Source organism: Zootoca vivipara, chromosome 8, assembly GCF_965207765.1.
Source record: "Zootoca vivipara chromosome 8, rZooViv2.hap1.1, whole genome shotgun sequence".
NCBI lineage: Eukaryota > Metazoa > Chordata > Lepidosauria > Squamata > Lacertidae > Zootoca > Zootoca vivipara.
Genome location: NC_142591.1, coordinates 65,956,477 through 65,981,289, shown reverse-complemented (window position 1 = coordinate 65,981,289; position 24,813 = coordinate 65,956,477). Strand labels below are relative to the sequence as shown.

At 42.0% G+C, this 24,813-nt stretch overlaps 1 protein-coding gene across 3 annotated transcripts in view; it reads left to right on the top strand.

The window, feature by feature from the left end:
* RNF19A (ring finger protein 19A, RBR E3 ubiquitin protein ligase) overlaps nucleotides 1-24,813 on the top strand; it is a 38,126-nt gene extending 13,313 nt beyond the window's left edge. For all 3 annotated transcript variants that reach the window (XM_035124674.3, XM_035124679.3, XM_088675744.1), the window contains 9 exons: nucleotides 6,640-7,420; nucleotides 13,792-14,000; nucleotides 15,606-15,750; nucleotides 17,462-17,624; nucleotides 18,112-18,226; nucleotides 19,287-19,448; nucleotides 19,704-19,917; nucleotides 20,708-20,851; nucleotides 22,653-24,813. In XM_035124674.3, coding sequence (XP_034980565.1) covers nucleotides 6,825-7,420; nucleotides 13,792-14,000; nucleotides 15,606-15,750; nucleotides 17,462-17,624; nucleotides 18,112-18,226; nucleotides 19,287-19,448; nucleotides 19,704-19,917; nucleotides 20,708-20,851; nucleotides 22,653-23,343 — 2,439 coding nt within the window. In that variant the 5' untranslated portion in view covers nucleotides 6,640-6,824 and the 3' untranslated portion in view covers nucleotides 23,344-24,813. The remainder of the gene's footprint in view (nucleotides 1-6,639; nucleotides 7,421-13,791; nucleotides 14,001-15,605; nucleotides 15,751-17,461; nucleotides 17,625-18,111; nucleotides 18,227-19,286; nucleotides 19,449-19,703; nucleotides 19,918-20,707; nucleotides 20,852-22,652) is intronic.

The following is a 24,813-nucleotide window of genomic DNA, read 5'->3' as shown; positions in this document are numbered from 1 at the left end:
AAAAGCCTCCCTGAACAGGGCTGCCTTCAGATGTATTCTAAAAGTCTGGTAGTTGTTTTCCTCTTTGACATCTGTTGGGAGGGCGTTCCACAGGGCGGGCGCCACCACCGAGAAGGCCCTCTGCCTAGTTCCCTGCAACTTGGCTTCTCGCAACGAGGGAACTGCCAGAAGACCCTTGGTGCTGGACCTCTGTGTCCGGGCAGAATGATGGGAGGTGGAGACGCTCCTTCAGGTATACTGGACCAAGGCCATTTAGGGCTTTAAAGGTCAGCACCAACACTTTGAATTGTGCTCGGAAACGTTCTGGGAGCCAATGTAGATCTTTCAAGCGCCAAGAGCGCCCTGAGCGCTGCGGCGGTGGCGAAGAGGCACCCGATCAGCCCGCCTCTCAGCTGATCGTCGGGAAGCCCCCGCAAAACACAGTGAGGCGGCCGCGGGGGAAGCGCCAAGAGCGCCCAGGAGCGCAGTTGCGGAGGTGGGTGTGGGCACGCGCCCAGCGCCAAAGCACGGCGGCGGTAGAGACGGCCATTGCGAGAAGGCCGCCAGCAAGCGCACTGTTGCCTCTTGCCGGCTCTTCCGAAGGCGCTTAAACGCCTTCCTTTCCTTGCCAGACCTGCTCCCCCACTACGGCTTATTTTGGGGGTATGTCTTATATTTAATCAACTCGTGAAAAGCCTGCCATGTCTTATTTTGTAGGTACGTCTTATTTTATGGGAAACACGGTATTTAGCTCAGTTAAATATCAATAAGGCATTCTTCTATCTTTCCCCATCCTTGGGTTTAAAATGTGTATTTCACAGACCTGTAGAGTGCAAATTAGGTGGGGCTGTTGTCAGTTTATCTTCCCCTTTCTGTGCTAATCTTTTCTGTATGAAGTTGGATAATGCCTTTTGTCGCCTGTACTCTTCCCTGATGCTTAAATTGGTTTGGAGTCCTAGTTTCCTGCCTAGAATATGCAGATGCTGAAACTAGCAAGGTTAAAAGTTTCAGTAACCCCCCCCCCCAAAAAAACCCCACATTCCTTTGAGGCTCTGTACCAGTTTGTCTGCAATTTGGAAGGGGCTGCACTCTGGAGGGGCTCCTTTGTCTATCAATTTCATCCACTTCAGCCAAAAGGGGATTATGACTATTTTATAGATTCCCCATTATAGTGAATGGGAAAACACAGAACTTCATTTCATTCAGAGTGGCTCAGGAGCTGAACTACAGAACAAAGTGTGACTCGAAAAAAATAAGACTTTTTACAAATGTAGAGGAGCTGATTTATAGGGCAAATCTTTGAAGCCCTTGCACACACCCTAATATATACTGCTGCCCCTGCCTTTTCCTTGATCCTCTCTAAAAACTACATGTTTTCCCCTCCCATCTGTCCCCAGGTGCCCACATGTCTATTTTAAGAGATCATTTCATGCATCAGCCAAAGTAGACCGCAGATTGTAAAGGCTTTTGTTATACTGTACTAAAATTTGCTACTCTTTATGGTGCCCTGACTCTTAATGTTTTTATTGTTCATGCCAGTGTTGTTATAGTTAGGCAGTATTTAAAAGCTTCTAGGTTTGGGAGCTGTGGCCTATTTCTGCAGGATATATGATGGCGGGAGGAGGGAGATTCAGATTTCACATCCTGGAAATAGGTGCAAATTAAATTTTAATATGTGCTAGTTTATACTATATTGTATGAAGTAATAAATAAAAGTGAACCTATTGGAATTGCCAACAACGACAACAACATTGGCTAGTTGATGATGCATAAATAGTGGAACTTTCCCTGGTAAGTGCCTTGAAGGATTGTTAATCACAGTTCATGTAAATCATGTTTCATATTTGCATTCATTGTAAAACATTTATTTCATTTTTGCTGAAGCATTAAAAGTGAAAACAAATGCTGTATCTATAGTAACGCTAATGCCAACAGTAACTCTGATGCATACATTAACTTTACTAATTTTGTACTGTACATTGTTTACATTTCAGCTAAATTAAATAGCCACATTTATTCATTTCAGCTCCATTACTAGATATGGGGGGGACAGTTAGAGGGAATAACTTGGGAAAGGAAATATCAATACTTAAGAGCGGCTTCTTTTTAAAAAAATGTGTTCTAGGCCTGTGCCCTAAGTCTTTTAAAGTAATTTACAACCCCCCTATTCAACTGTTTTTACAGAAAGAAAAAATGAATGACAGACTTTAAATGTACAGCCACCTAATTAAGTTTTAAATGCTTCTGCTTTAAGTAAAGTACCTATGTTTCTGCATCAGCTGGGAATGAGCTCTCTGTGAAGAAGTGTGAAGTTGCCGAATAATTAGTGATGGCTGGCAAATGAGCTACAGCAGGCATCCCCAAACTTCGGCCCTCCAGATGTTTTGGGCTACAATTCCCATCTTCCCCAACCACTGGTCCTGTTAGCTAGGGCAGTGTTTCTCAACCTTTTTTGGGCCAAGGCACACTTGTTCCATGAAAAAAATCACGAGGCACACCACCATTAAAAAAGTTAAAAAAATTAACTCTGTGCCGCCCTATATTGACTATATAATTATGACTGTAAGAAACACTTTCCAATTGCTGTGTTGGTTGCAATCTCCTGTAATAAGGCTTCACAAGCCGCTGATTTCTCTGCCAGCACAATCCTTTGCTCAGCAAGTTTCAGGTTGAGCTCATCCAGCCAGCTTCTTTGTTTGTCTAAAACCACCCTCCCGTAGTGGTGGCTGTTGAGAGCCGCGCTCGCCCCGCATCGTGACCCGGCCGGCTTCCTTTCCGGTGGGTTAGTGCTTGCTATTGGCGGCCGCCAGGCACGTGACAATGCAAATCGCCCTTCTCGTCGCCGCACGTCGCAGCACACCAGCCAGCGTCTTGCGGCACACTAGTGTGCCGCGGAACAGCGGTTGAGAAACGCTGAGCTAGGGATCATGTGAGTTGTAGGCCAAAACATTTGGAGGGCTGCAGTTTGGGGATGCCTGAGCTACAGCAACTTCTCCTCAGCTCCTTTGCCTGAGGAATATATAGCACATTGGTGAACAATAGAATGATTTTGAGAGAATTTGGACGAAGTCCCAATTTAGATTTCTCTGGGCCTTTCCCATTGCAAAACTTTTATTTGGAAAATGCCACTATCAGACACTTTGTTAGTGATAGCTGGTCTCTTACTAAGAAACTCAATTTTCTTCAGATTTTAAACATTACTTTCCAACGATTTAACATAATTTTAAAATGTTAATATGTATATCAACACACCATGTGGGTTTGAGTACAGACTTTCTGGTATTACCAGCCCACTTCAACTGCTTGAAGAATTTCCATTACCATGTATCCCTCAAATATACAAATGTAACTTGGGTTGTTGCTATGGCAGCGGTTAGCCTTGATAATAACAATGTGGAAACTACATTTAAGGCATAAACTCTACTTTTTAACTAACAATAACAGATTTGCATCACTGTGCACAAAGTCAACCAAGTTAAGGAGATAATCAACAACAAACAAAACACGGTGCTCTAATTTGTGGTATTTAATTTTGCATTATTTTTATGCTGAACTGCTAGACCTTAGTCACTTTAGTTACAGGAGTCTTTCTTTCCTAGAGTGTCCCCCTTTTTCCTTCAACCCCCTAAACCAGAGCTTCCCAAACTTTTCATTTTGGTGACACACTTTTTAGACACGCATCATTTTGCAACACAGTAATTTAGCAAACCGAAGGTTAACCCCTTTCCAGGCCTGGGAGGAGCGTGGGGAACGGTCATGCGACACACCTAACACTGCAGCCAACACACTAACGTCACAACACACAGTTTGGAAATCTCTGCCCTAAACTGAATCTTCTGTTGCATTCCAACTGTCAATATGCTCTCAGAAGTCCACTGCTTAATCCTACATCAGGAAAGAAGCCGTATCATGCATTGCAGGGGGTTGGACTAGCTGACCCTTGGGGTCCCTTCCAACTCTAAGATTCTATGATCTTGATGTTTTATTATGGTCATAGCCAGTGCTACCTTTTGGGGAAAGAGGTGCTAGAACTCACAATGAACGCCTCTTTTTCTCTTTCAATGGCAATGGCGCTTACCTGAGAGGTGCCGGAACTGAGTTCTGGTGAGTTCCGACTCAAAAAAGCCCTGGCCATAGCTGTTGTAAACAAATGGCTCCATTCTTTCCTAATAACCAGCATTTTGTCTTCTGATTCCAGTTCAGTTATGTGAGTGCTGTTGCTTATGTGGCCAAAACGGTAATATTTAAGAGGGAAGTATTGGAAAATATGAAGCTGTGTGTCTCCTGCTTTTTGGATTGCAAGTTTTTATTTGATATGGTTATATACCATTTTATACCAAGATAGTGTCTTAGGGGGGGGGGGGGTTACAAAAGTAACAAATATATTTATAAACAATGAAACTGAAAAACTACAATACAAAATAAAATACGTAATAACTTCCCGCCTAAAGCAAAACTCTTTTATACTCTTTATACATATGATTGTGTCGCTGCCCACCCTAGAAATAGGGTTGTCAAATTTGCAGATGACACAACCGTGATCGGGCTCATCTCTGATAAGGAGGGTGAAACTGAGTATAGAGATGAGGTGGAGCGGCTGACAGAGTGGTGCAGAGTCAACAACTTGCTCATAAACACAAAGAAAACTAAGGAGCTTGTGGTGGACTTTAGGAGACAGAAGAACGAGGTCCAGCCACTCTTGATTGACGGAATTTGTGTGGAGAGGGTAACAACGTTTAGATTTCTAGGCATTGAGTTACAGGAGGATCTGTCCTGGAGTGTTAATACAAGAGGGCTTGTGAAGAAGGCGCAGCAGAGACTGTATTTTTTGAGAATTTTAAGGAAAAACCATCTTCCACAAAAGCTGCTGCTTGCCTTCTATCACTGTGCCATACAGAGCGTGCTCACGTACGGTTTATGTGTGTGGTACGGAAGCTGTACTTCCCAGGACAGAGCAGGGCTGTGTAGAATTATTAAAACAGCAGAGAGCATTATTGGCTGCTCACTCACCACCTTAGAACAAATTTACACCACCAGGTGCCATAGAAAAGCACTAGATATATCAAGAGATCCAACGCACCCTGGTCACCATTTCTTTCAGCTCCTGCCATCGGGACGGAGATATAGAACAATGCAGGCAAGAACGAGCCGTCTCAGGAACAGTTTCTTCTCTAGAGCAATTTTGGCCTTAAATGGAAAGCCCGGACTTTGAAGTCATCTTATTTTACTTGTTATTTTGTAGTATATTTACTGTTTTTTAATTAGCTTTTGTAATTTTGGATTATGCGGAATGCTTTATCTGAGTGGATGTAGCAACCGAGTAATTTCGTTGTTCCCGCAAGGGGACAATGACAATAAAGATATCTTATCTTATCTTATCTTAAAACATAGTACCAGTAGTACTTTTTTGGAAACAGTTCCAAAACTGTTTCACTCTTATTACCAAGGGACACATTTACTCATAATAAGCAAAACTCATTCCAGTAATACATGCATATCACTCCAGATTCTATTTTAAATGTATTCCCAATCAATTTCCCTTCTACATAAATACAAATAATGTACTACCACCTACCCATCCGTATCACTTGTCCCATTTTACTTACACAACTCACACACATCCATCATTAAAAATACATTATCCACTCTGTTACTCCAATATCTCCCTCTCATTCGCCACATTGCTGTGACCAATCATTCCACTGTTTCTGCTAAAGATGTATGCAGAATCACCAGGAGGTACCGTAATGAAACTATTAGCTGTCAAAATTGTAAAATATCAAAAGAAATTCATAGCAATCTGGCTCTCACCCATTTTGCTATTTCTCACCCAAGGATAGGTGGAACTGCACACACCCTTCCCTGGTACTCCTTCCTCTCACCAAAGAATAACCTCAGACATTTTCTACCCACATCAGACACACCACAGAAAATAGAAACCCAGCCAGCAGGAGGGCACCCTTGTTGCAACCCCAAATGCACAGGCCAAAGGGGAGAGTTCCCTGTCGGTGTCTCCTTGTCTGGGGTCTCTTTATCAGCTGGTCTGGTAGTCAATAACAGTCAGTGTCTCCCTTGTAAGAGTTCCATAAAATAGTGGATTTAAATGCATCTGTAACTTGGGAGGATTGTCTGTGTGATTAACAATCATTTTCCATTCCCCCTTCCCTTTTGTGCACTTCTATCACCTATATAGGATATTGCCTTTTGGCATATTCAGCATTTGTGCCCCTTTGTCTTACATCCCGCCCCCCCAAAAAAACCCACAAAGCATATTAAGCTGCTACGATAATAAAAGGATTCTAGCTTGCCATGAAGTTATCATGTTGCTTGTTTTCCTTAGTTCTTAAATAATGCATCAATTTCACCAGAATGGAAAACTCCCAAGCAATTCTCCTTGTTAGATTATTTCTTCTTGTTGTATATATTTTATATAGTATAATAATTAAACTGTAACAAAAAAAGGTCCACCCCCTTGATTATATCAACTTGCTAATTGACAGAAGTGCACAGGTGGCTGAAGCAAACAAGGTGGAGGTTTAGTTGATGAGGTAGCTGTAATAGGAGTTAGCAGAGTAATGCAAGTCCTCTGAAAACAACAGAGAACCTGAATACAGTATATGTGATGCTAATCTGTCTCTTGTCTTTCCCTTTCATTTGTAGAGTTGCTGTGCAGAGTTTCCTGGAATTATATGTTGTGAAGAATTTTGTATGTGAAGAAGACAGACCTGACCATGTATAACATGACTTAGCCCCCTCCCCAACATGACCTCTAAGTGTGCTGCTTCTCAATAGGCATTTTTTCCTTAAAGTGATCAGTGTAGTACACATGCTTTGATCCATTTCTGATGAATGTTTTAGCCATGAGTTTACATCGGCAAATGGGATCTGATAGAGACTTGCAATCTTCTGCCTCCTCTGTAAGCTTGCCTTCAATTAAAAAGGCACCAAAGAAAAGAAGGATTTCACTGGGGTCTCTCTTTCGAAGAAAAAGGGATACAAAACGCAAATCCAGAGATATAAACGGAGGTGTGGATGGTATTGCAAGTATTGAAAGCATACATTCGGAAATGTGTATGGACAAGAACTCTATTTTCTCTGCCTATATGTCTTCTGACAATGGAACAACCATCATCAGCAAACAGAGCGGAGACTTCATGGAGTGTCCCTTGTGCCTTTTGCGGCACTCCAAGGAGAGGTTTCCGGAAATAATGACTTGTCACCATAGATCTTGTGTGGATTGTTTACGTCAGTATCTCCGGATAGAAATCTCTGAGAGCAGAGTTAATATCAGCTGTCCAGAGTGCTCTGAGCGATTTAATCCCCATGATATTCGATTGATATTAAATGATGACATATTGATGGAAAAATATGAAGAATTTATGCTTAGAAGATGGCTTGTGGCAGACCCTGATTGTAGGTGGTGTCCTGCTCCTGATTGTGGGTAAGTTATTATCTCCCCCCCCTCCTACCCATTCTAATGAAGCACATGGATCTTGTCATCCTGAAATATATTGTTCAGCTCATTAAATTGCTCTAATTGTCTACTAATTTGTGACTATTTTAACATTTGAAAGTTTTGTGCCTCATATTGCTCAGGTTGTGCTAAGTACTCCTTATTGTTTCATGGCATAGATGAAACAAAGTAAAAGAACAGACGGGCAGATTTATTGTTGTAAACGCTGTTATTTCACGCTGTAGAGTGTTTAAAGGAGTGACTAATACACTTTTAAAAGAAACCGAGCAGTTTCTTGAGTGTAAACTGTGAAAGTTTTTATAAAATAAAGAAGTTAATTTTGTAGTTACACATCCTGGCACTGGCAGTTTTAATGCCAGAAACCTCAAATATTGGCTGCCAGTAAGTTTGTTGTTGCTGCTTGATGCCAGAATACTTTTTCCTAAGCTGCAAATGTTTTAATATTCAAGGAAACACATTTGATTGTCATCATTAAGCCAGAAAAAGTGTACCCTTTGTCCTATTCTTCCCTTTCCAAGCCCACTACTTGGGAGGAGCAAGAGGGTACTTTTCATTCTAATCACTGTTTTGCTTGGTAAAGCTCCTCTCGCCACTCTCCCCGCCTTCGGTTGCCTTGTTCGGTTCCCAGCTCTGGGTTCCCAAAACTTCAAGCAATCTCCTAACTGCTGTTATTCTGCTGCTGCCATATAAACACCATATGTCTGACTTATTTTGTCATAGCTGTGATAGCTTGGCCAAATATGAAATGTGATTGGAACAAACAAAACTTCATTAGTATAGTAAAAGCTGAATAAAAGCTGGATTTTATGGGATTTGTTTTAATAACAGTGTTCATTTATTTTATATATTAACATGTGCTTATACCTCGATTCCTAACTGTATCCTATCCAACCTACTCTACCCCTTACTCCTCAGCACCCACACCAGCTACTCCCACTTCCTCCAAAACCAAACTGTCACTCCCCAGACACATATCTATTCTGTCATATGCTACCCTGTCAATCAGCACACAACACACACAAACATTCCATCCCTCTATTACTCCCCCTACACTTACCTTATCTTAAATCATGCAAACCTTCCTACACAAAATTTACACATTATGCCAACCAGCACAAATTAGTTACAATGACAAATACCATGTCCTCCTCTGTTGATTTTCAGATGATTTTAATCCTTAGCAAAGCAATAACTTCAGCTTAAAGGTTAAGGTAAAGGGACTCCTGACCATTAAGTCCAGTCGCGGATGACTCGGGGGTTGCGGTGCTCATCTCGCTTTACTGGCCAAGGGAGCCGGCGTTTGTTCACAGACAGCTTCCGGGTCATGTGGCCAGCATGACTAAGCCACTTCTGGCGAGACCAGAGCAGTGCATGGAAACTGTTTACCTTCCCGCTGGAGTGGTACCTATTTATCTACTTGCACTTTGACGTGCTTTAGGTTGGCAGAAGCAGGGACCGAACAATGGGAGCTCACCCCGTTGCAGGGATTCAAACCGCCGACCTTCTGATCGGCAGGCCCTAGGCTCTGTGGTTTAGACCAATTTATGCATTCGTGTTTATCATATACATGGCATTAGTATCCATGAAGTCATTAAGCCAAGCACTTTTTACATTGAAAGCACATGCAGTATTTTTCACTCCATAAGACGCACCTGAGCAGGAAAACAAGAAAAAAATATTCTTTTCTAGCAAGAGCCGCGCAGAGTGTGTAAGCGGCTCTCCCTTTGCTTGCTTTACAGTGAGCTGGGAGGAGGGGCGGAAGGGGCTCCCGTCCGTCCCTCCTCTCGCCTCGTCATAAAGCAAGCACAGCCTCAAGGTCCACATCTTGCCATGTGTTCTATGGAGGGCTGCCTCCAAAGATGCTTTGGACACTTCAGCCAGTGCAGAAGTGGGCAGCCAGATTGCTCACCGGGGCAAGACTGGTTGAGCATCTGACAAGGATCCTGGCTTGACAGCACCAGGTGTGCCCAATTCCAATGGCTGCTTTTAATGGAGAAAGTCTTCCCCAAACTCTGTGCGCGGCTCTCGCTCAAGCAAAACGAAAGCCGCACCCAAGCGGCTCTTGCTTTTCTTGCTTGACACCGAGCTGGGAGAAGGGACGGACGGAAGTCCCATCCACCCTTCTTCCCGGCTCACCGCAAAGCAAGCGGTGTAGGCTTGGTAGCTGCAGTTGGGAGAGGCGCTGCACTGCCAAGCCTGCTCTTGCGAGCGACGGAGGGACGAGCGGCCCGAAAGGGCTCCTTTCAGGCAGCTGGTCCCACCACTGCCTCTCGCAGGGGCAGGCTTGGTAGCCGTAGTTGGGAGACGCGCTGCACTGCACGTCTCCCAATCGCTGCTCCTATGCCTGCTCTTGCAAGCAGGCCTTCGCTCCATAAGACGCACAGACATCTCCCCTTCCTTTTTAGGAGGGAAAAAGTGTGTCTTATGGAGCGAAAAATACGGTACTAATACTGTGACCTGAAGTGCTGCATTATCATGTTAACAAGAAAGAAGATTGTGTGTAGCTAGGAACAGGTGGCTGGTGAGCAAAAGTATAGTGATGTTGTAAATAAAATAGCATGGAAAATGAGCTGGTTGTAGGGAAATAATTGGTTTTCCATGGAGAATAACAGATGAGCATGTTTTTTCACATCTGCATATGTTGGGTTGTTGTTGTTCAGTCATGTCCGACTCTTCGTGACCCCATGGACCAGAGCACGCCAGGCACTCCTGTCTTCCACTGCCTCCCGCAGTTTGGTCAGACTCATGTTCGTAGCTTCGAGAACACTGTCCAACCATCTCATCCTCTGTCATCCCCTTCCTTCTCCTTGTGCCCTCAGTTTTTCCCAACATCAGGGTCTTTTCCAGGGAGTCTTCTCTTCACATGAGGTGGCCAAAGTATACTACTAAATATCTCTTGATTGACTTAGCATCTTGTTCTTATCAGTCCAATCCTAGACCAAAAGTATGGAGGATAAAATTCTTTTAATTTGAGATGTTGCCAGTTTTCTGGACAACGTTGTAGCTATTTTGAATGTCCTCCTCTGCCTCACCCACAGCATTTATGAACTTGGAAGACTACACATCTTCAAGAAAATACTAAAATTATAGGAGGCTAGATTTTGGTTAAACAGTAGGAGGAACTCCTTGAGAAATAGAATTGATTGACCATAGAACCAGCTACCTGATTATTTAATCAGTACAATACAATAGGTTTTTGTTCACAACCCCTTTCTTTGATTCACAATGCTATGGAATTATTTGAGTGACTTCATTTTAAATGATTTTTTGTTGATTGTACCTTTTATTTATTTTAATCTACTGAGTCCTGTGTAATGTTCTGATTCAGTTTTGTGTCCTAGGTTGGGGCTTCAATCTTGCATACACTTTTCTGGTAGGTAGCTTCATTGAACACACTTGGATTTACTTCTCAGTGACCTTGCATATAGATTGCTTTGTTAGAGATGATTCATGCGTTACAAGAGTGGTGAGGGAGCTGCTTTTGCAGCACTGGATTGCATGTCACTCTGGTCAAGCCTGTAATTAAAGGCCTCTGCATCATCATCATCATTATTGTTGTTGTTGTTATTAAGCCACTTCCTGTGAAACATCTCAAAGCTATTTCACAATACAATAAAAACATACATAAAAACACTTGCACATAGAAGAACGATTACATATCCAATACAAATTGGGATAAAAATATCCACTTTTCTTCTTGAAAGAGGAATGCCGAAAAGGCAATACATGCATTAAAAACAAAAACTGCCCTGTCTAAAAGTATTTTAAGATATAAAGCAGCATATTAGATGACAAATAAAGCAATAATATAAACCAGGGATGGGGAGTCTTTTGCATCCTGAGGGCCACTATACGGTGACCTGATGGATGCATGTCGTTGGTGGGTCAGAGACAAAACATGGATGTGGCTATGGATGACTCTTATTTCTTTGAGGTCAGCTACATTCCAACCTCACAAAAACCAGCCAGGCAAAAGGTATTAAGGTAGGCATAGAGTAGGGCTGGTGTAGTCTGGGGAGGAGGCATGAGCTGGGCTTAGTCCCAAGTCTCAGATAAAAATGCTTGAAGGGCTTGCATTTAGCTCCTGGACCTGGAGTCCCCCCCCCCCCCGATATAAGTAGTCTGCACTCAGAAGTGTGCTGATTTTTAATATACAGTACACCAGTTCTTTTTTGTTGACTAGCAAGTTCTGTGAATGGCCTGGTTCATATGTCACGCTAAGCCAAACCATGGCTTGGCACAATTGCACAGGCTCCCAGAGCAAAGATCAGAGAACTTTGTTGTTGTTGTCGTCGTTTAGTCGTGTCCGACTCTTCGTGACCCCATGAACCAGAGCACGCCAGGCACTCCTGTCTTGCACTGCCTCCTGCAGTTTGGTCAGACTCAGGTTGGTAGCTTCAAGAACACTGTCCAACCATCTTGTCCTCTGTCGTCCCCTTCTCCTTGTGCCCTCCATCTTTCCCAACAGCAGGGTCTTTTCCAGGGAGTCTTCTCTTCTCATGAGGTGGCCAAAGTATTGGGGCCTCAGCTTCAGGTCTGTCCTTCCAGTGAGCATTCAGGGCTGATTTCCTTAAGAATGGATAGGTTTGATCTTCTAGCAGTCCATGGGACTCTCAAGAGTCTCCTCCAGCACCATAATTCAAAAGCATCAATTCTTTGGCGATCAGCCTTCTTTATGGTCCAGCTCTCACTTCCATACATCACTACTGGGAAAACCATAGCTTTAACTATATGTCTCTGCTTTTTAAGATGCTGTCTAGGTTTGTCATTGCTTTTCTTCCAAGAAGCAGGCATCTTTTAATATCGTGACTGCTGTCACCATCTGCAGTGATCATGGAACCCAAGAAAGTAAAATCTCTCACTGCCTCCATTTCTTCCCCTTCTATTTTGAATCTAAACTTGTTTTCAGCTGGACCTGGGCCCCTGGGATTTTACAAATTGTGAAATTCAGAACAAACCTTGGGCTTCCACATTCCTCCCAATGCTTCCACACCATGGAGGGAACGTAAAGGAGATAACATTTTGAATGCAGGACCAGAGACTGCAATTTAGTGGGATCTTCTGTTCCAGTCATTGACTGCCACTGTGATGATGAGGAAGCCTGAGATGGTCCTAATAATAAAAAAAATAATTTATTATTTATACCCCGCCCATCTGGCTGGGTTTCTCCAGCCACTCTGGGCGGTTTCCAACAGAAAAATAAAACACAGTAATCTATTAAACATTAAAAGCCTCCCTGAACAGGGCGGCTTATTATATTAATCATATTTTATATAGTAGACAAGTCACAGGATTGGAAGTAGTTTTTTTAAAAAAAGTTCTATTAGTTCATGCTACACAACATTGACCTTTTGTTACTTTTGAGGGTGGTAGTTCCCTATAGTTTGGCTTTAAGAGGTTTTGAGAATAACTAATTTTATTCTCACAACTCAAGTTACTATATAAAATGGCTGCAAACAACTGGTGGGTACTCCTTTTTGCCCTAGTTTGATGAGGTGGTTTGGGGAATTTAAGATTAGACCTATTGATTACTTATTTGTCATTTGTAGTGTCTACTGTGGGATGCAGGTGGCGCTGTGGGTTAAACCACAGAGCCTAGGGCTTGCCGATCAGAAGGTCGGCGGTTAGAATCCCCGCGACGGGGTGAGCTCCCATTGCTCGGTCCCAGCTCCTGCCAACCTAGCAGTTCAAAAGCACATCAAAGTGCAAGTAGATAAATAGGTACTGCGGCGTTTCCGTGCGCTGCTCTACTTTTGCCAGAAGCGGCTTAGTCATGCTGGCCACATGACCCGGAAGCTGTACGCCGGCTCCCTCGGGCAGTAAAGCGAGATGAGCGCCGCAACCCCAGAGTCGTCCGCAACTGGACCTAATGGTCAGGGGTTCCTTTACCTTTACCTTACTGTGGGCTTCACTGAACACAAGCAACTGCAAGCTGCAATATGACAATTACACAGTCTATTTGGGCTAACTTAACCACTAAAATGTGTGCAACTTTGAAAGACCTTCAAAAATAACACCATTATTATAGATGGCTTGAGGTCAGCACCAGGCATTTAGAAATGTGGGACTCTAGCATGTACCATTCTTATTGTTAAACATGGGACTTAGATAAAAGAGTACATGCTACACAGACTGTGAAATACTTAAGGACTTAGATTGTTAGGTTCAGAACTTCAGAGTTTTGTGCTGTGGGTTAGCTAGATCACAATGACAATGCAGTTTTGTTTCCAGAATAAGGGATATTTCTTAATTTATACCCCAAAGTCAGCTCTTCTGCTTGCCACTGTGCTGTACTGAGAATAACAATCTTCCTCCTACTTATTCTTGAACATTTTAAGGTATGCTGTAATCGCTTTTGGCTGTGCAAGCTGTCCTAAACTTACATGTGGACGTGAAGGCTGTGGAACTGAATTTTGCTATCATTGTAAACAAATTTGGCATCCCAACCAGACTTGTGATGCTGCTCGCCAGGAGAGAGCCCAGAGTCTACGCTTGCGAACAATTCGTTCTTCGTCCATTAGCTACAGCCAGGAGTCTGGAGCAGCAGGTATTTATTACCTGAAATACTAGGTGTCTTTAAAACATTTTAAACTATCAGATAACTGTTTTGTTCAGTGATTATTGATGTTTATAAAGAAAGGTTAACCAATATCATTGTTGCTGCTGCTGTTGTTGTTTAATAAGTTTTTATACCGTACTTCATCCAAGGATCACAGTGCAGTGAAACTAGACATTTTCATGATTGTCTTTGTTTGAGATTCTATTCATGAATTATTTTGTTTTATATGATTACTTTTCAATATATAAGCAATGACTTAAGTAGAAAGTGAAGGACAGAGCTTACTATACAGTACTAGATTATTATTATTATTTTAAAAAACTTCCCCTGTGCTTATACTTCTGCAGCTGATAACCATGCCTACCTGTTTTAAAGGTAAAAGATTGATACAATATGAAGAGAAAACAGGCTATCTGTTGACTCACCTATGATGATAATAATATGCTCCTTGGTAACCTGTGCAAAGAGGACTGACTGCACATAATGCCTTGCTTTGTCAGTGAACTTATTTCACACTGGACGGCCAGAAACCTCATCAGAATCTTGGGCAAGGGGAAGGAGTTGGCATCGCCTTTAGAGTATAATAAAAATACACACGGTAGCTAACTGAGGTTCTGCCTCCCTAACAAAAGGCCTACCCCTCCTAAGAAAAATCCTGGCTACGCCCATGCCAGTGGACATGTTTTGCCACAAAATGGCTGCCATAGGAGCATGGTATAACACAAAATAAGAGAACATAGTCAACCTCCTCAACCTCATGTTTATCATGGGAAGATCTGTGTCCTGTTGGTCTTGATTGTGGAGAGGCAACTGTTAAAGGCACAAAACACCCATTTCCCCCAGTGTCAAATTCTAAACCAAAGCCAAGGCTGCTATTTTGTATCCACTTACCGGTACCTGGGAGTAAGCCCCATTAAGCACAGAGACTACATTTGAAGGAGGCATGGGTATTGTTGAACTGTAAGTTAAGTGTACATTGAATTCTTAATGAGTACCTGGAGTGTTCCTGCACTGCAAGAGACACGCCTAAGCCACTTTCCAAAGTGTTCATGTTTTGCATTTGCCATATGGGAAAGGGATTATTTAGCTTCCACCCATGCTTACTGTGTACTAGTAGTTGCAGAAATAACTTCTAGAGAGTAACTATTCATAGGATAGATGTATCCTGGTTGCCATGGGAAAAAGGGGCCAAACTATTGACTACAGTACTTGAAATAAGACAGATGTAGGAATAATTCACTAAAGGTGAGAAGAAAACAGAAGTTCTTTAGGATCCCAGGTGTCCAAACATTGCTGACTTTCCTTGCTGACTGCAAACGATGGGCTGAAGCAACTGAGCTAGCTCATTGCACAAAAATTATGTAAATGGTACCTGCATGTACCTGTTATTATTTATTAATTTTGTATACATACACAGATCTCGGGGTTCTCCAGTTAAATCCCCCCCCCTTTAGATTCATTATTTATTAAGTTAGGCTGAACTTAGAATTGGTTGCAACCAGTTAAAATTTTCAAACATTTCCAGACATAATTTTCAGTGTTTTTTGTTCTCATAAGCAGCATAGCATGTTCATTGAGTTTCTTTTTAAACAGCTGATGACATAAAGCCATGCCCACGCTGTGCTGCTTATATAATAAAGATGAATGATGGAAGCTGCAATCATATGACATGTGCGGTCTGTGGATGTGAATTCTGTTGGTTATGCATGAAGGAGATTTCAGACTTGCATTATTTAAGGTATGTATTGAAAGAGTTCGTGTTGTACCCCACTAATTAACAGCAGGTTAGGCTATAAATCCTTTAAAATGAATGAATGCATGACGGAACTAGTGACATTTGTTTTGATCATGCACGTTTGATGTAGTCTTTAGTTTGAGGTAGAATTCTATTTTCATACCTGGTTAGATTTTATATACAGTGGTACTTTGTGTTGTGTAACCTCCAGGTTATGGAATCTTTGGGTTATGGCCGCGGCAAACCCAGATGTACTGGAACATCTCCATGGCGTGCGCATGCACAGAAGCGGTCTATCGCTGCTCACGCATGCGCAGAAGCGGCGCCTCTAGTTGCATAAATTTCGGGTTGAGAATGAACCCCCAAAACGGATTACTTCCATAACCCGAGGTATCACTGTATATATAAAAATGGTTTGAGAGGGAGTTTACTGACATTAGATAAGGCAGGACTTTCCATTGTATGGGTGTCAACTACAGGAAGTGCCCTACTTTCTATAGCTTGATGCACACTGAAGCTCTCTTCAGAATATGATAAAGTGACATTGGACTTATTTTATTGTGGGAGATTATAAAATGGACTTCCTGCAGTAAATTTCACTCGGAAAGATAGCAACGGAATCAAATTTATCACAACAATCCCCACCTCCCATCATATGTCCCACATGCTTGGAGAAGCCTTTTGTAAAGAGGACATTCTGTTTGTTATTGTGTCTAGCTGTGTTCAGAACAAGTGGGACAGCTGCTGCCATACCACTTCATCAACAGGCCTTAGAGCAGGCACCCCCAAACTTCGGCCCTCCAGGTGTTTTGGACTACAATTCCCATCTTCCCTGACCACTGGTCCTGTTAGCTAGGGATCATGGGAGTTGTAGGCCAAAACATCTGGAGGACCGCAGTTTGGGGATGCCTGCCTTAGAGCTTTTGCTTAAGTAAAACACACAATTCCTGAAGAAAGACAAAACTTGAAAGAAGTTTCAGTTAAATTTGAGGAAGGTAAATATTTCCCCAGGGACCCAGGTGGCGCTGTGGTTAAACCACTGAGCCTAGGGCTTGCTGATCAGAAGGTCAGCGGTTCGAATCCCTGTGACGGGGTGAGCTCCCGTTGCTTGGTCCCAGCTCCTGCCAACCTAGCAGTTCAAAAACACATCAAAATGCAAGTAGATAAATAGGAACCGCTACAGCGGGAAGGTAAACGGCGTTTCCATGTGCTGCTCTGGTTTGCCAGAAGCGGCTTTGTCATGCTGGCCACATGACCTGGAAGCTATACGCCGGCTCCCTCGGCCAATAATGCGAGATGAGCGCGCAACCCCAGAGTCGGTCACGACTGGACCTAATGGTCAGGGGTCCCTTTACCTAAATATTTCCCCATTCATAGTAAATAGGTTCATTTAAAACGTAGTTGGATAAACTTTGTTCCAATCCCTGAGTTGCACATTTTAGCATCAGCCCTGGGAAGAGCCATGATCTGATGGAACCAAAAAGAAAATGCACTGGATATAAATGTTGTACTGCTGGTCTGGTACTATATTAGTTTCAGATTACTTTCCCCACAACCTGAAATGTTACATTATGTTAACACTTTTAGCAGGATTGCAGATTCAAGGATACTTGCTCTCTCTGTTAGATAAGGTTCTTATAAAACTGATGGTTAGTTAAGACTATTCACTGTGAGTCTTAAGTTTGCCTTACTTATGGAAAATTTCTTCAAACAGTCCATCAGGTTGTACATTCTGGGGGAAAAAACCATGGAGTCGGAAGAAGAAAATACTGTGGCAACTAGGGACGCTTGTGGGTGCACCTGTAGGAATCGCCTTAATAGCAGGCATTGCTATTCCAGCTATGATTATTGGAATACCCGTATATGTGGGACGTAAGGTAAGGTGACTGTGTGTGTTTAGAGTCTTCAGTTACATAGGACTTAGATACTTTTGCACACATATTTAAGGCCTGTTCACACAGCAACATGTACTTTAAGTTTGGAATTTGATATCCCGCTTTATCACTACCTGAATCACTCAAGGCATTACGAGTCTACTGCTCTTAACCACTACACCACACTGGCTCTCTTTAAGATATTACAGTTAATATATATGTATATACTGCCTTTAGTCAACTTGCATAAAGAAATAAAATGTACCTAGAAATAGGAAAAATTTATGATTTTTTAAAAACACTTTTTAAAAAAACGTATAATGCAGCAGCATAGAATTAAATAAGCTAGTAATATTTGCAAACAGTTTCTGTCTATAAAACTGTAGCATTAAGATGCTTCATTTAAGAAAAGGCAGCTCAAAATAAAAACAAAGTTTGTAGCACTCCATGTGATGTGTGATGCATTCTGAAGTGCTCTTTTTTCTTAAAGATTCACAATCGCTATGAAGGTAAAGACATTTCAAAGCACAAGAGGAACTTGGCCATTGCAGGTGGCGTAACCTTGTCTGTAATTGTTTCACCTGTTGTAGCTGCAGTAACTGTTGGTAAGTAAAGGTGCAGATAAAAAGGTGCAGCAGGTGGTGCTGTGGTCTAATCCACAGAGCCTAGGGCTTGCTGATCAGAAGGTCGGGGGTTTGAATCCCCGCGACAGGATGAGCTCCTGTTGTTCAGTCCCTGCTCCTGCCAACCTAGCAGTTTGAAAGCACGTCAAAGTACAAGTAGATAAATAGGTACCGCTACAGTGGGAAGGTAAACGGCGTTTCTGTGTGCTGCTCTGGTTCGCCAGAAGTGGCTTAGTCATGCTGGCCACATGACCCGGAAGTTGTATGCCGGTTCCCTCGGGCCAATAAAGCGAGATGAGCGCTGCAACCCCAGAGTCGTCAGCGACTAGACCTAACAGTCAGGGGTCCCTTTACCTAAATATCAGGAAAGCCCTTTCAGAATTAGTTATTTGTACTGGTTTATAAAAAGCTTTGTTTACACTTTGCTGTAAAGGTGAGGCGTAAAGAATTGATATTATCGATGCTGCTAGCAGTTCATTTTACAGCTCTGAACCCTATTTTTCAAAAATTCATTACTAGCTTATAAAAGTATGTGGAGCTGAAACAATCCCTGTGCCTAAGCACTCTTCCCAATTATTGTAGGTTTGGTAAGATTCTCTCTGAAAACTAGGGCCTCAGTACAAGATACCTGTGTGTGTGTTCCAATATGTATGTGAGCCCTGGGATCAAGCCCCATCAATTCCAGTGGAAGAACCACACACCCAGTGGTACAAAACAGTGTACAAACAGACCTGATTCATCAGTTGAAATGAATGGGTGAGGCATTAGAAGCAGAGGATCTCAGTGTCACATGGAAACTCCTGGCATCAGGAGGTGTTTATAGTAGTAATACAGATTTTCTTTTCTTTGCCACTTTTTGTGATAGCCTATTAAATTGTACAATAAGGAGATATATAGTGATCTCTCTCTTGTGTGTGTGTGTGTGTGTGAGAGAGAGAGAGAGAGAGTGAGACAGACAGACAGACAGACAGACAGACAGACATATATATCATACAACATGACAACTCTGTACTGATTATAGTGTTCTACATTTTCATTGCAGGAATTGGTGTCCCTATTATGTTGGCCTATGTGTATGGAGTAGTTCCTATCTCTCTCTGCCGAAGCGGAGGTTGCGGTGTATCGGCTGGCAATGGAAAGGGTGTCAGAATAGAATTTGATGATGAAAATGATATAACTGTTGGTGGAACAAATGCAGCAGTAGGTAAGTTTGTTCCAGTCTCTTCTCAGTGTCTTCAGTTGATAGATGATATACATGCTCTCTTCTTGCAGACATTGTAGTTATATCAGTCTAGGACCAGCACTAACCCAGATTCTTAGGGCACATGGAAAAGCTTAGCAGCAACCCTAGTAGTCACTGTTCCAGCTTTTGCAAGAGCAATGTCTTTCTCTACATTGAAGGAGTTTCAGTTAAATGCTTTTCCTATTAATTTTAAGTACCACCCCTTTTCATATTTAGATACCACATCAGTAGCAGAGGCACGTAATAACCCCAGCATAGGGGAAGAAAGTGTTGGAGGATTGACTGGAAGCCTGAGTGCAAGTGGTAGCCATATGGACAGAATGGGAGCAATTCGAGACAATCTGAGTGAAACTGCCAGCACTATGGCCCTGGCTGGAGCCAGTATAACGGGGAGTCTGTCGGGAAGTGCAATGGTCAACTGTTTTAACAGGTAAGATAATTTGTGTCCAAAGTTCAGCTTTTGTGTCTGCTTTTGTATACAAACTACAATTAGCTCTGAGAGGATGAACTTTTTCATGTTGTACATTCTGATGTGATACTTTTTTATTTTTATTTTATGTAGTCCAAAACAGTTACTTTGTTTACATGGATTAAAGAAGAATTCTGATCCCTGATTTCTCGGTTACTCAATTACGGTTAAAGGAAGGGAAGGAAGTTCAGGTGCTACAAATTACATAGGCCACTTTGAAAGTTTCTGGCAACAGAATTTAGTGCAATGTGTTTGGTGTGTCAGAACTGTTGCTAAAAAGTGGGGACTTTGAGAGAAGATTTCTTTTCTGAAATGAGTTGGGCTCATAATAAATGATATGTTCTGCTCCCCCCCCTTTCCAAATAGTGCTATTATTCTGTAGTTGGTTTTCTGTCTCAACTACAGTGAGCAATGTACCAAAATAGCATAAGGAGTTCTGCCTTCTACCATGTGTATGGCTTCAGGGACAACAGGAAAATATTGTCTAAACATGGGTCTTTTGTAGTCTGGGAAGCTTTTGTTCTGATAGTAGCCAACTAGATAATAGAATCATAGTATTGTAGAGTTGGAAAGGACCATGATCATATCATCCAACCCATTGTGGGGCTCAAACCCACGACCCTGAGATTAAGAGTCTCATGCTCTGGCCACATGCCTGTGAGTAGCTTGCAAGCAGAAGCTTCTAAAAGACTCCCAAGTGATATGAAAGCTGAAAGATAATAACAGAACTAAAATTGAATTTCTCCCCAAGGTTGGAAGTTCAAGCAGACGTGCAGAAGGAAAGGTGCAGTTTGAGTGGAGAGTCTGGCACCGTTAGTTTAGGAACAGTTAGTGACAATGCCAGCACCAAAGCGATGGCTGGATCCATTTTAAATGCATATATCCCATTGGACAGGTAAGAATTAAGTAGTGGAAATGTGAATAGAAATGCAGCTTATTCAACTCTGTTAATTGAATGATGTAGTATTTAATATGCATACCTTGAAGTCTGCAAAAGCAGCATTAATGAATTCCCCTTCTTTGAAATTGCTGGTATGATTGTTGTTGGATGTAACAATATTATTTATTTATTATCCAATTTCTGCCCCACCCTTCTGAAGATTTCTGCCACGCCCTTCTGAAGTTCAGTCCTTCAGAGCCAGGGAGGTGATGGGATTTTTAGTTTCTTCTTGGTTTGAGCTGCTATTACTAAATATAATTTTCTTGACCTGCAGATACAAAACCTTGTTACATTCATTTTTTTAAAAAAAAACTTTGGATCTCTGCTTTTATGAAGTAACTTTGTCAATCAGATTTCTTGCTAGAACTATCTAAAGTCTTCACTATCCACTTAGTGCATCTGTTTTGCCTTGGAATAAAAGCTCTTGGCAGAATTTTTTTCCTGGCTTGGTTTTAAGAATTAAATTTGCACATTTATTTTTTATTGACAAACTGGTGTGAGATGTCTTTATAATCTCCCCACCTCCCACAGTTTGCAAAGCTTGGTAAAGGTAGATCCAGCTTGGCTATCCTGTGAATTTCTGACTTATTCCATTCACAGAAAGGACTGAGGTCTTGTAGAGACTTCCTGCTGGACAGGAGCAGTGATTTCCACCAATTCTTCCTGCAGCCCCCCCCCCCCAATGCCTCCAGGTAGTCCTCTGACTCTTGGCAGGCTGCAGGAGGAAGGAGGAATTGCTGAAAGTTGCCCCTCACCCTTTTCCATTTGGCATGTCTGGATCGAACCCTATATGGTTTTCTTTCTGGATGTTTTTTACAAATGGTGGTGGGCCTCTGGAATGTATGCTTGTGCATCTGTGGCACATTAAAGTTAGGAAGGAATTCTCATAATGTGCTTTTTAGATATGTGTACTAAAAGCAGTGGAAAGTCCTATGACACTTCAAGGACTAAAATGGATTGTGACAAGAACTGCTAAGGCAAAACCCTACTGCAACTGATCCATGAAGTGAGCAGTGAAGATAGGTCCAGTGAGAAATCTGTTGTGTTAATTATTTTCTTAAAGCAGAGTTTCAACAAATAAATCAGTTGCAGTTCACAAGGCTTTATATCTGCAGTTCTAAAAAAAGAAAGAAAATAAACGTATATTTGAGTAATAGTGGCTCATTTTTCCTTAAAAGGATGGGTAGCGCAGGTGGCGCTGTGGGTTAAACCACAGAGCCTAGGGCTTGCCAATCAGAAGGTTGGCGGTTCAAATCCCTGCAACGGGTTGAGCTCCTGTTGCTCGGTCCCAGCTCCTGTCAACCTAGCAGTTCGAAAGCACGTCAAAGTGCAAGTAGATAAATAGGTACTGCTCCAAGCGGGAAGGTAAACGCCGTTTCCATGTGCTGCTCTGGTTCGCCAGAAGCGGCTTTGTCATGCTGGCCACATGACCTGGAAGTTGTACACTGGCTCCCTCGGCCAATAGTGCAACCCCAAAGTCTGTCACGACTGGACCTAATGGTCAGGGGTCCCTTTACCTTTTTAGAGATAAATAGAGGCAATGTTTCAGCACCTGAAATAGTTGTGTTTGTATTGTATTACAGTGCATCATTTTATTAAAGGCAATATTAGCAGAATTAGTCACCACGCTTTTAGTACCATTTTTTCTGAAGCTGTATTTAATTGTGTTAAAATGCTTTTAAATTGCATTTTTCCATTTTTAATTTCACAAATTGAAACATTTTTAATGAATACTTGTCTCTTCTACCCTTTCTAGAGATAGCAGCAGTATGGAGGTACAAGTAGACATTGAATCAAAGCCCACAAAATTCAGACACAACAGTGGCAGCAGTAGTGTTGACGATGGTAGTTCTGCAGGTCAAAGTAATGCTGGTTGTTCGTCAGCCTGCTTGTCAGAAAACAAATCTAGTGCCGCCAAGTGGTCCAAAGATGCATCGGCAGGGAAAAAATGCAAAGGTAAACTAAGAAAAAAGAGTAGCATGAAGATAAATGAGACCAGAGAGGACATGGATGCTCAGTTATTAGAGCAACAAAGCACAAACTCCAGTGAATTTGACTCTCCCTCTCTCAGTGACAGTATCCCATCTGTAGCTGATTCCCACTCAAGTCATTTTTCTGAGTTTAGTTGCTCTGATATGGAGAGTATGAAAACCTCATGTAGCCATGGTTCCAGCGATTATCATACCCGGTTTACCACAGTTAACATTCTCCCAGAGGTAGAAAATGACCGTTTAGAAAACTCTCCACACCAAAGTGGCAATTCGTTGCTGATTCCAGCTGCTCCAAACTCAGAGGCTCCACAGCTGAGTTACATTGCTGAAGAATGTGTTTATAATGGGACTTCAAGTGTTGCAGATATGGGTACTGGTGAAACACTGAAAGAAGCAAACAACAACCATTCACAGCATGCTGTGGAGTTAAACTCTGCAATTCAGACTGAGATTTAAACCTGTAAGTGCTGCAGAAATGTATTTACCACGAAAGAGCCCTTTTCTGTTAGCTGGTCAGGTAGCTTTCAGCGGCCATCAGAAGCAAAGCTTCAATGCAATTTACATTTTATATATCTCTCTGTTAAGGCAGAACGCTTTGCGTGGAACTCTGTTGCAGAACTATGTGAAGTGACATGAAGGTGTAAACAAGTGCATTACAAAGAAATGAATATGTTGATGTTTTGTATTATTGCCATAACTTTGCTGAAGGTCTGCATTTGGGTAGGGGCAAAAGCTGACTCGTGTCAATTGCGCAAGTGACCACTTGTTAATAGGTATCATGTAAAAACTCAGTAAGTGGTTTCAAGCCCCCAGCAGTAACTTAACTTCATGCTCTGGTGAATAGCACCTAGCAAAAATAAGTTGCATTTATCATACCAAATATTTCAGTGCTGTTAATATTGTCTGGGACAGAATGTACTCTGTTCTAGGCAATGCTGAGACACACAAAATTCTTTGAGCAAGGTTATGGCATTTAATATACCTTTTAAGTATGAAAAGCTGGTACTTGATATATGATAGGTAGCAAGGTGACGTCTCCTTATCAAGCAAGTGGGGGTAATTTAATTATATTTGCAACTGACAGCAGAAGGTAAGGTTATGATATGCTGTATAAAAGTTTTTGTAAAATTTAAGATCATTTTAATTTGTAATCCATTATAGTGAAGCTGATATAGTCTCCTTTCACCCAGGAGACTTCAGTTATGCTGTTTAATTCTTGGTGCCTTTGGAGAAGACTGGGGGTTTAAGTGCCTGGTCTGTTGATGCTTTCACTGTACAGTTTTCCAGAATGTTTTCTCTTGCCACCTTTTTTGGAAGCTAAAGGAAAACTTCAGAAAATCAACTGACTGTGGTAGATTAATGGGTATCATAATACTGAAGTATTAGCCTACCAAAGACTCACTCAGGCTTTTAGTGGATAACTTTTCTGACATCCCTTTTGCGAGTCACATGCACAGAAATAAAGCACAGTGCAGAGCTTGCACATATACAAAAGTTGGGCTTCAAATTTGGCTGGCTTTGGGGGCTTTCCCATGTTATCTTCCTTATGGAAGATATTCAGCTAAACGGGCGCCTGCACTGTTAGATGTTTGCTACACAATCCATAATGATATGTGCCCTCTGCCCCTCCCCCAAAAGAAAAAAAATGTTTATCCTTGGCATAATAGCCTCCAATTTTTGTTCTGTGTTTTTTTGTAAGTATTGCCATTTATGGTGCTACTGAAAGTTTGGTTGGATGGGAAGACGGCTGCTGTGAGCTGCAGCCCTCTTCCATGACTTCCCTTCACCAGTTTCTTTAATCTGCTTATAACACTAGTGCCAGATATGTCATTTGGTAACGCTTGTTACAATATTTGTATATTTGCTCCTTTCTTTTGCTCAATGATGTGTGTAAACTGCATACCTGAAATAAATGTCTGAGTACTA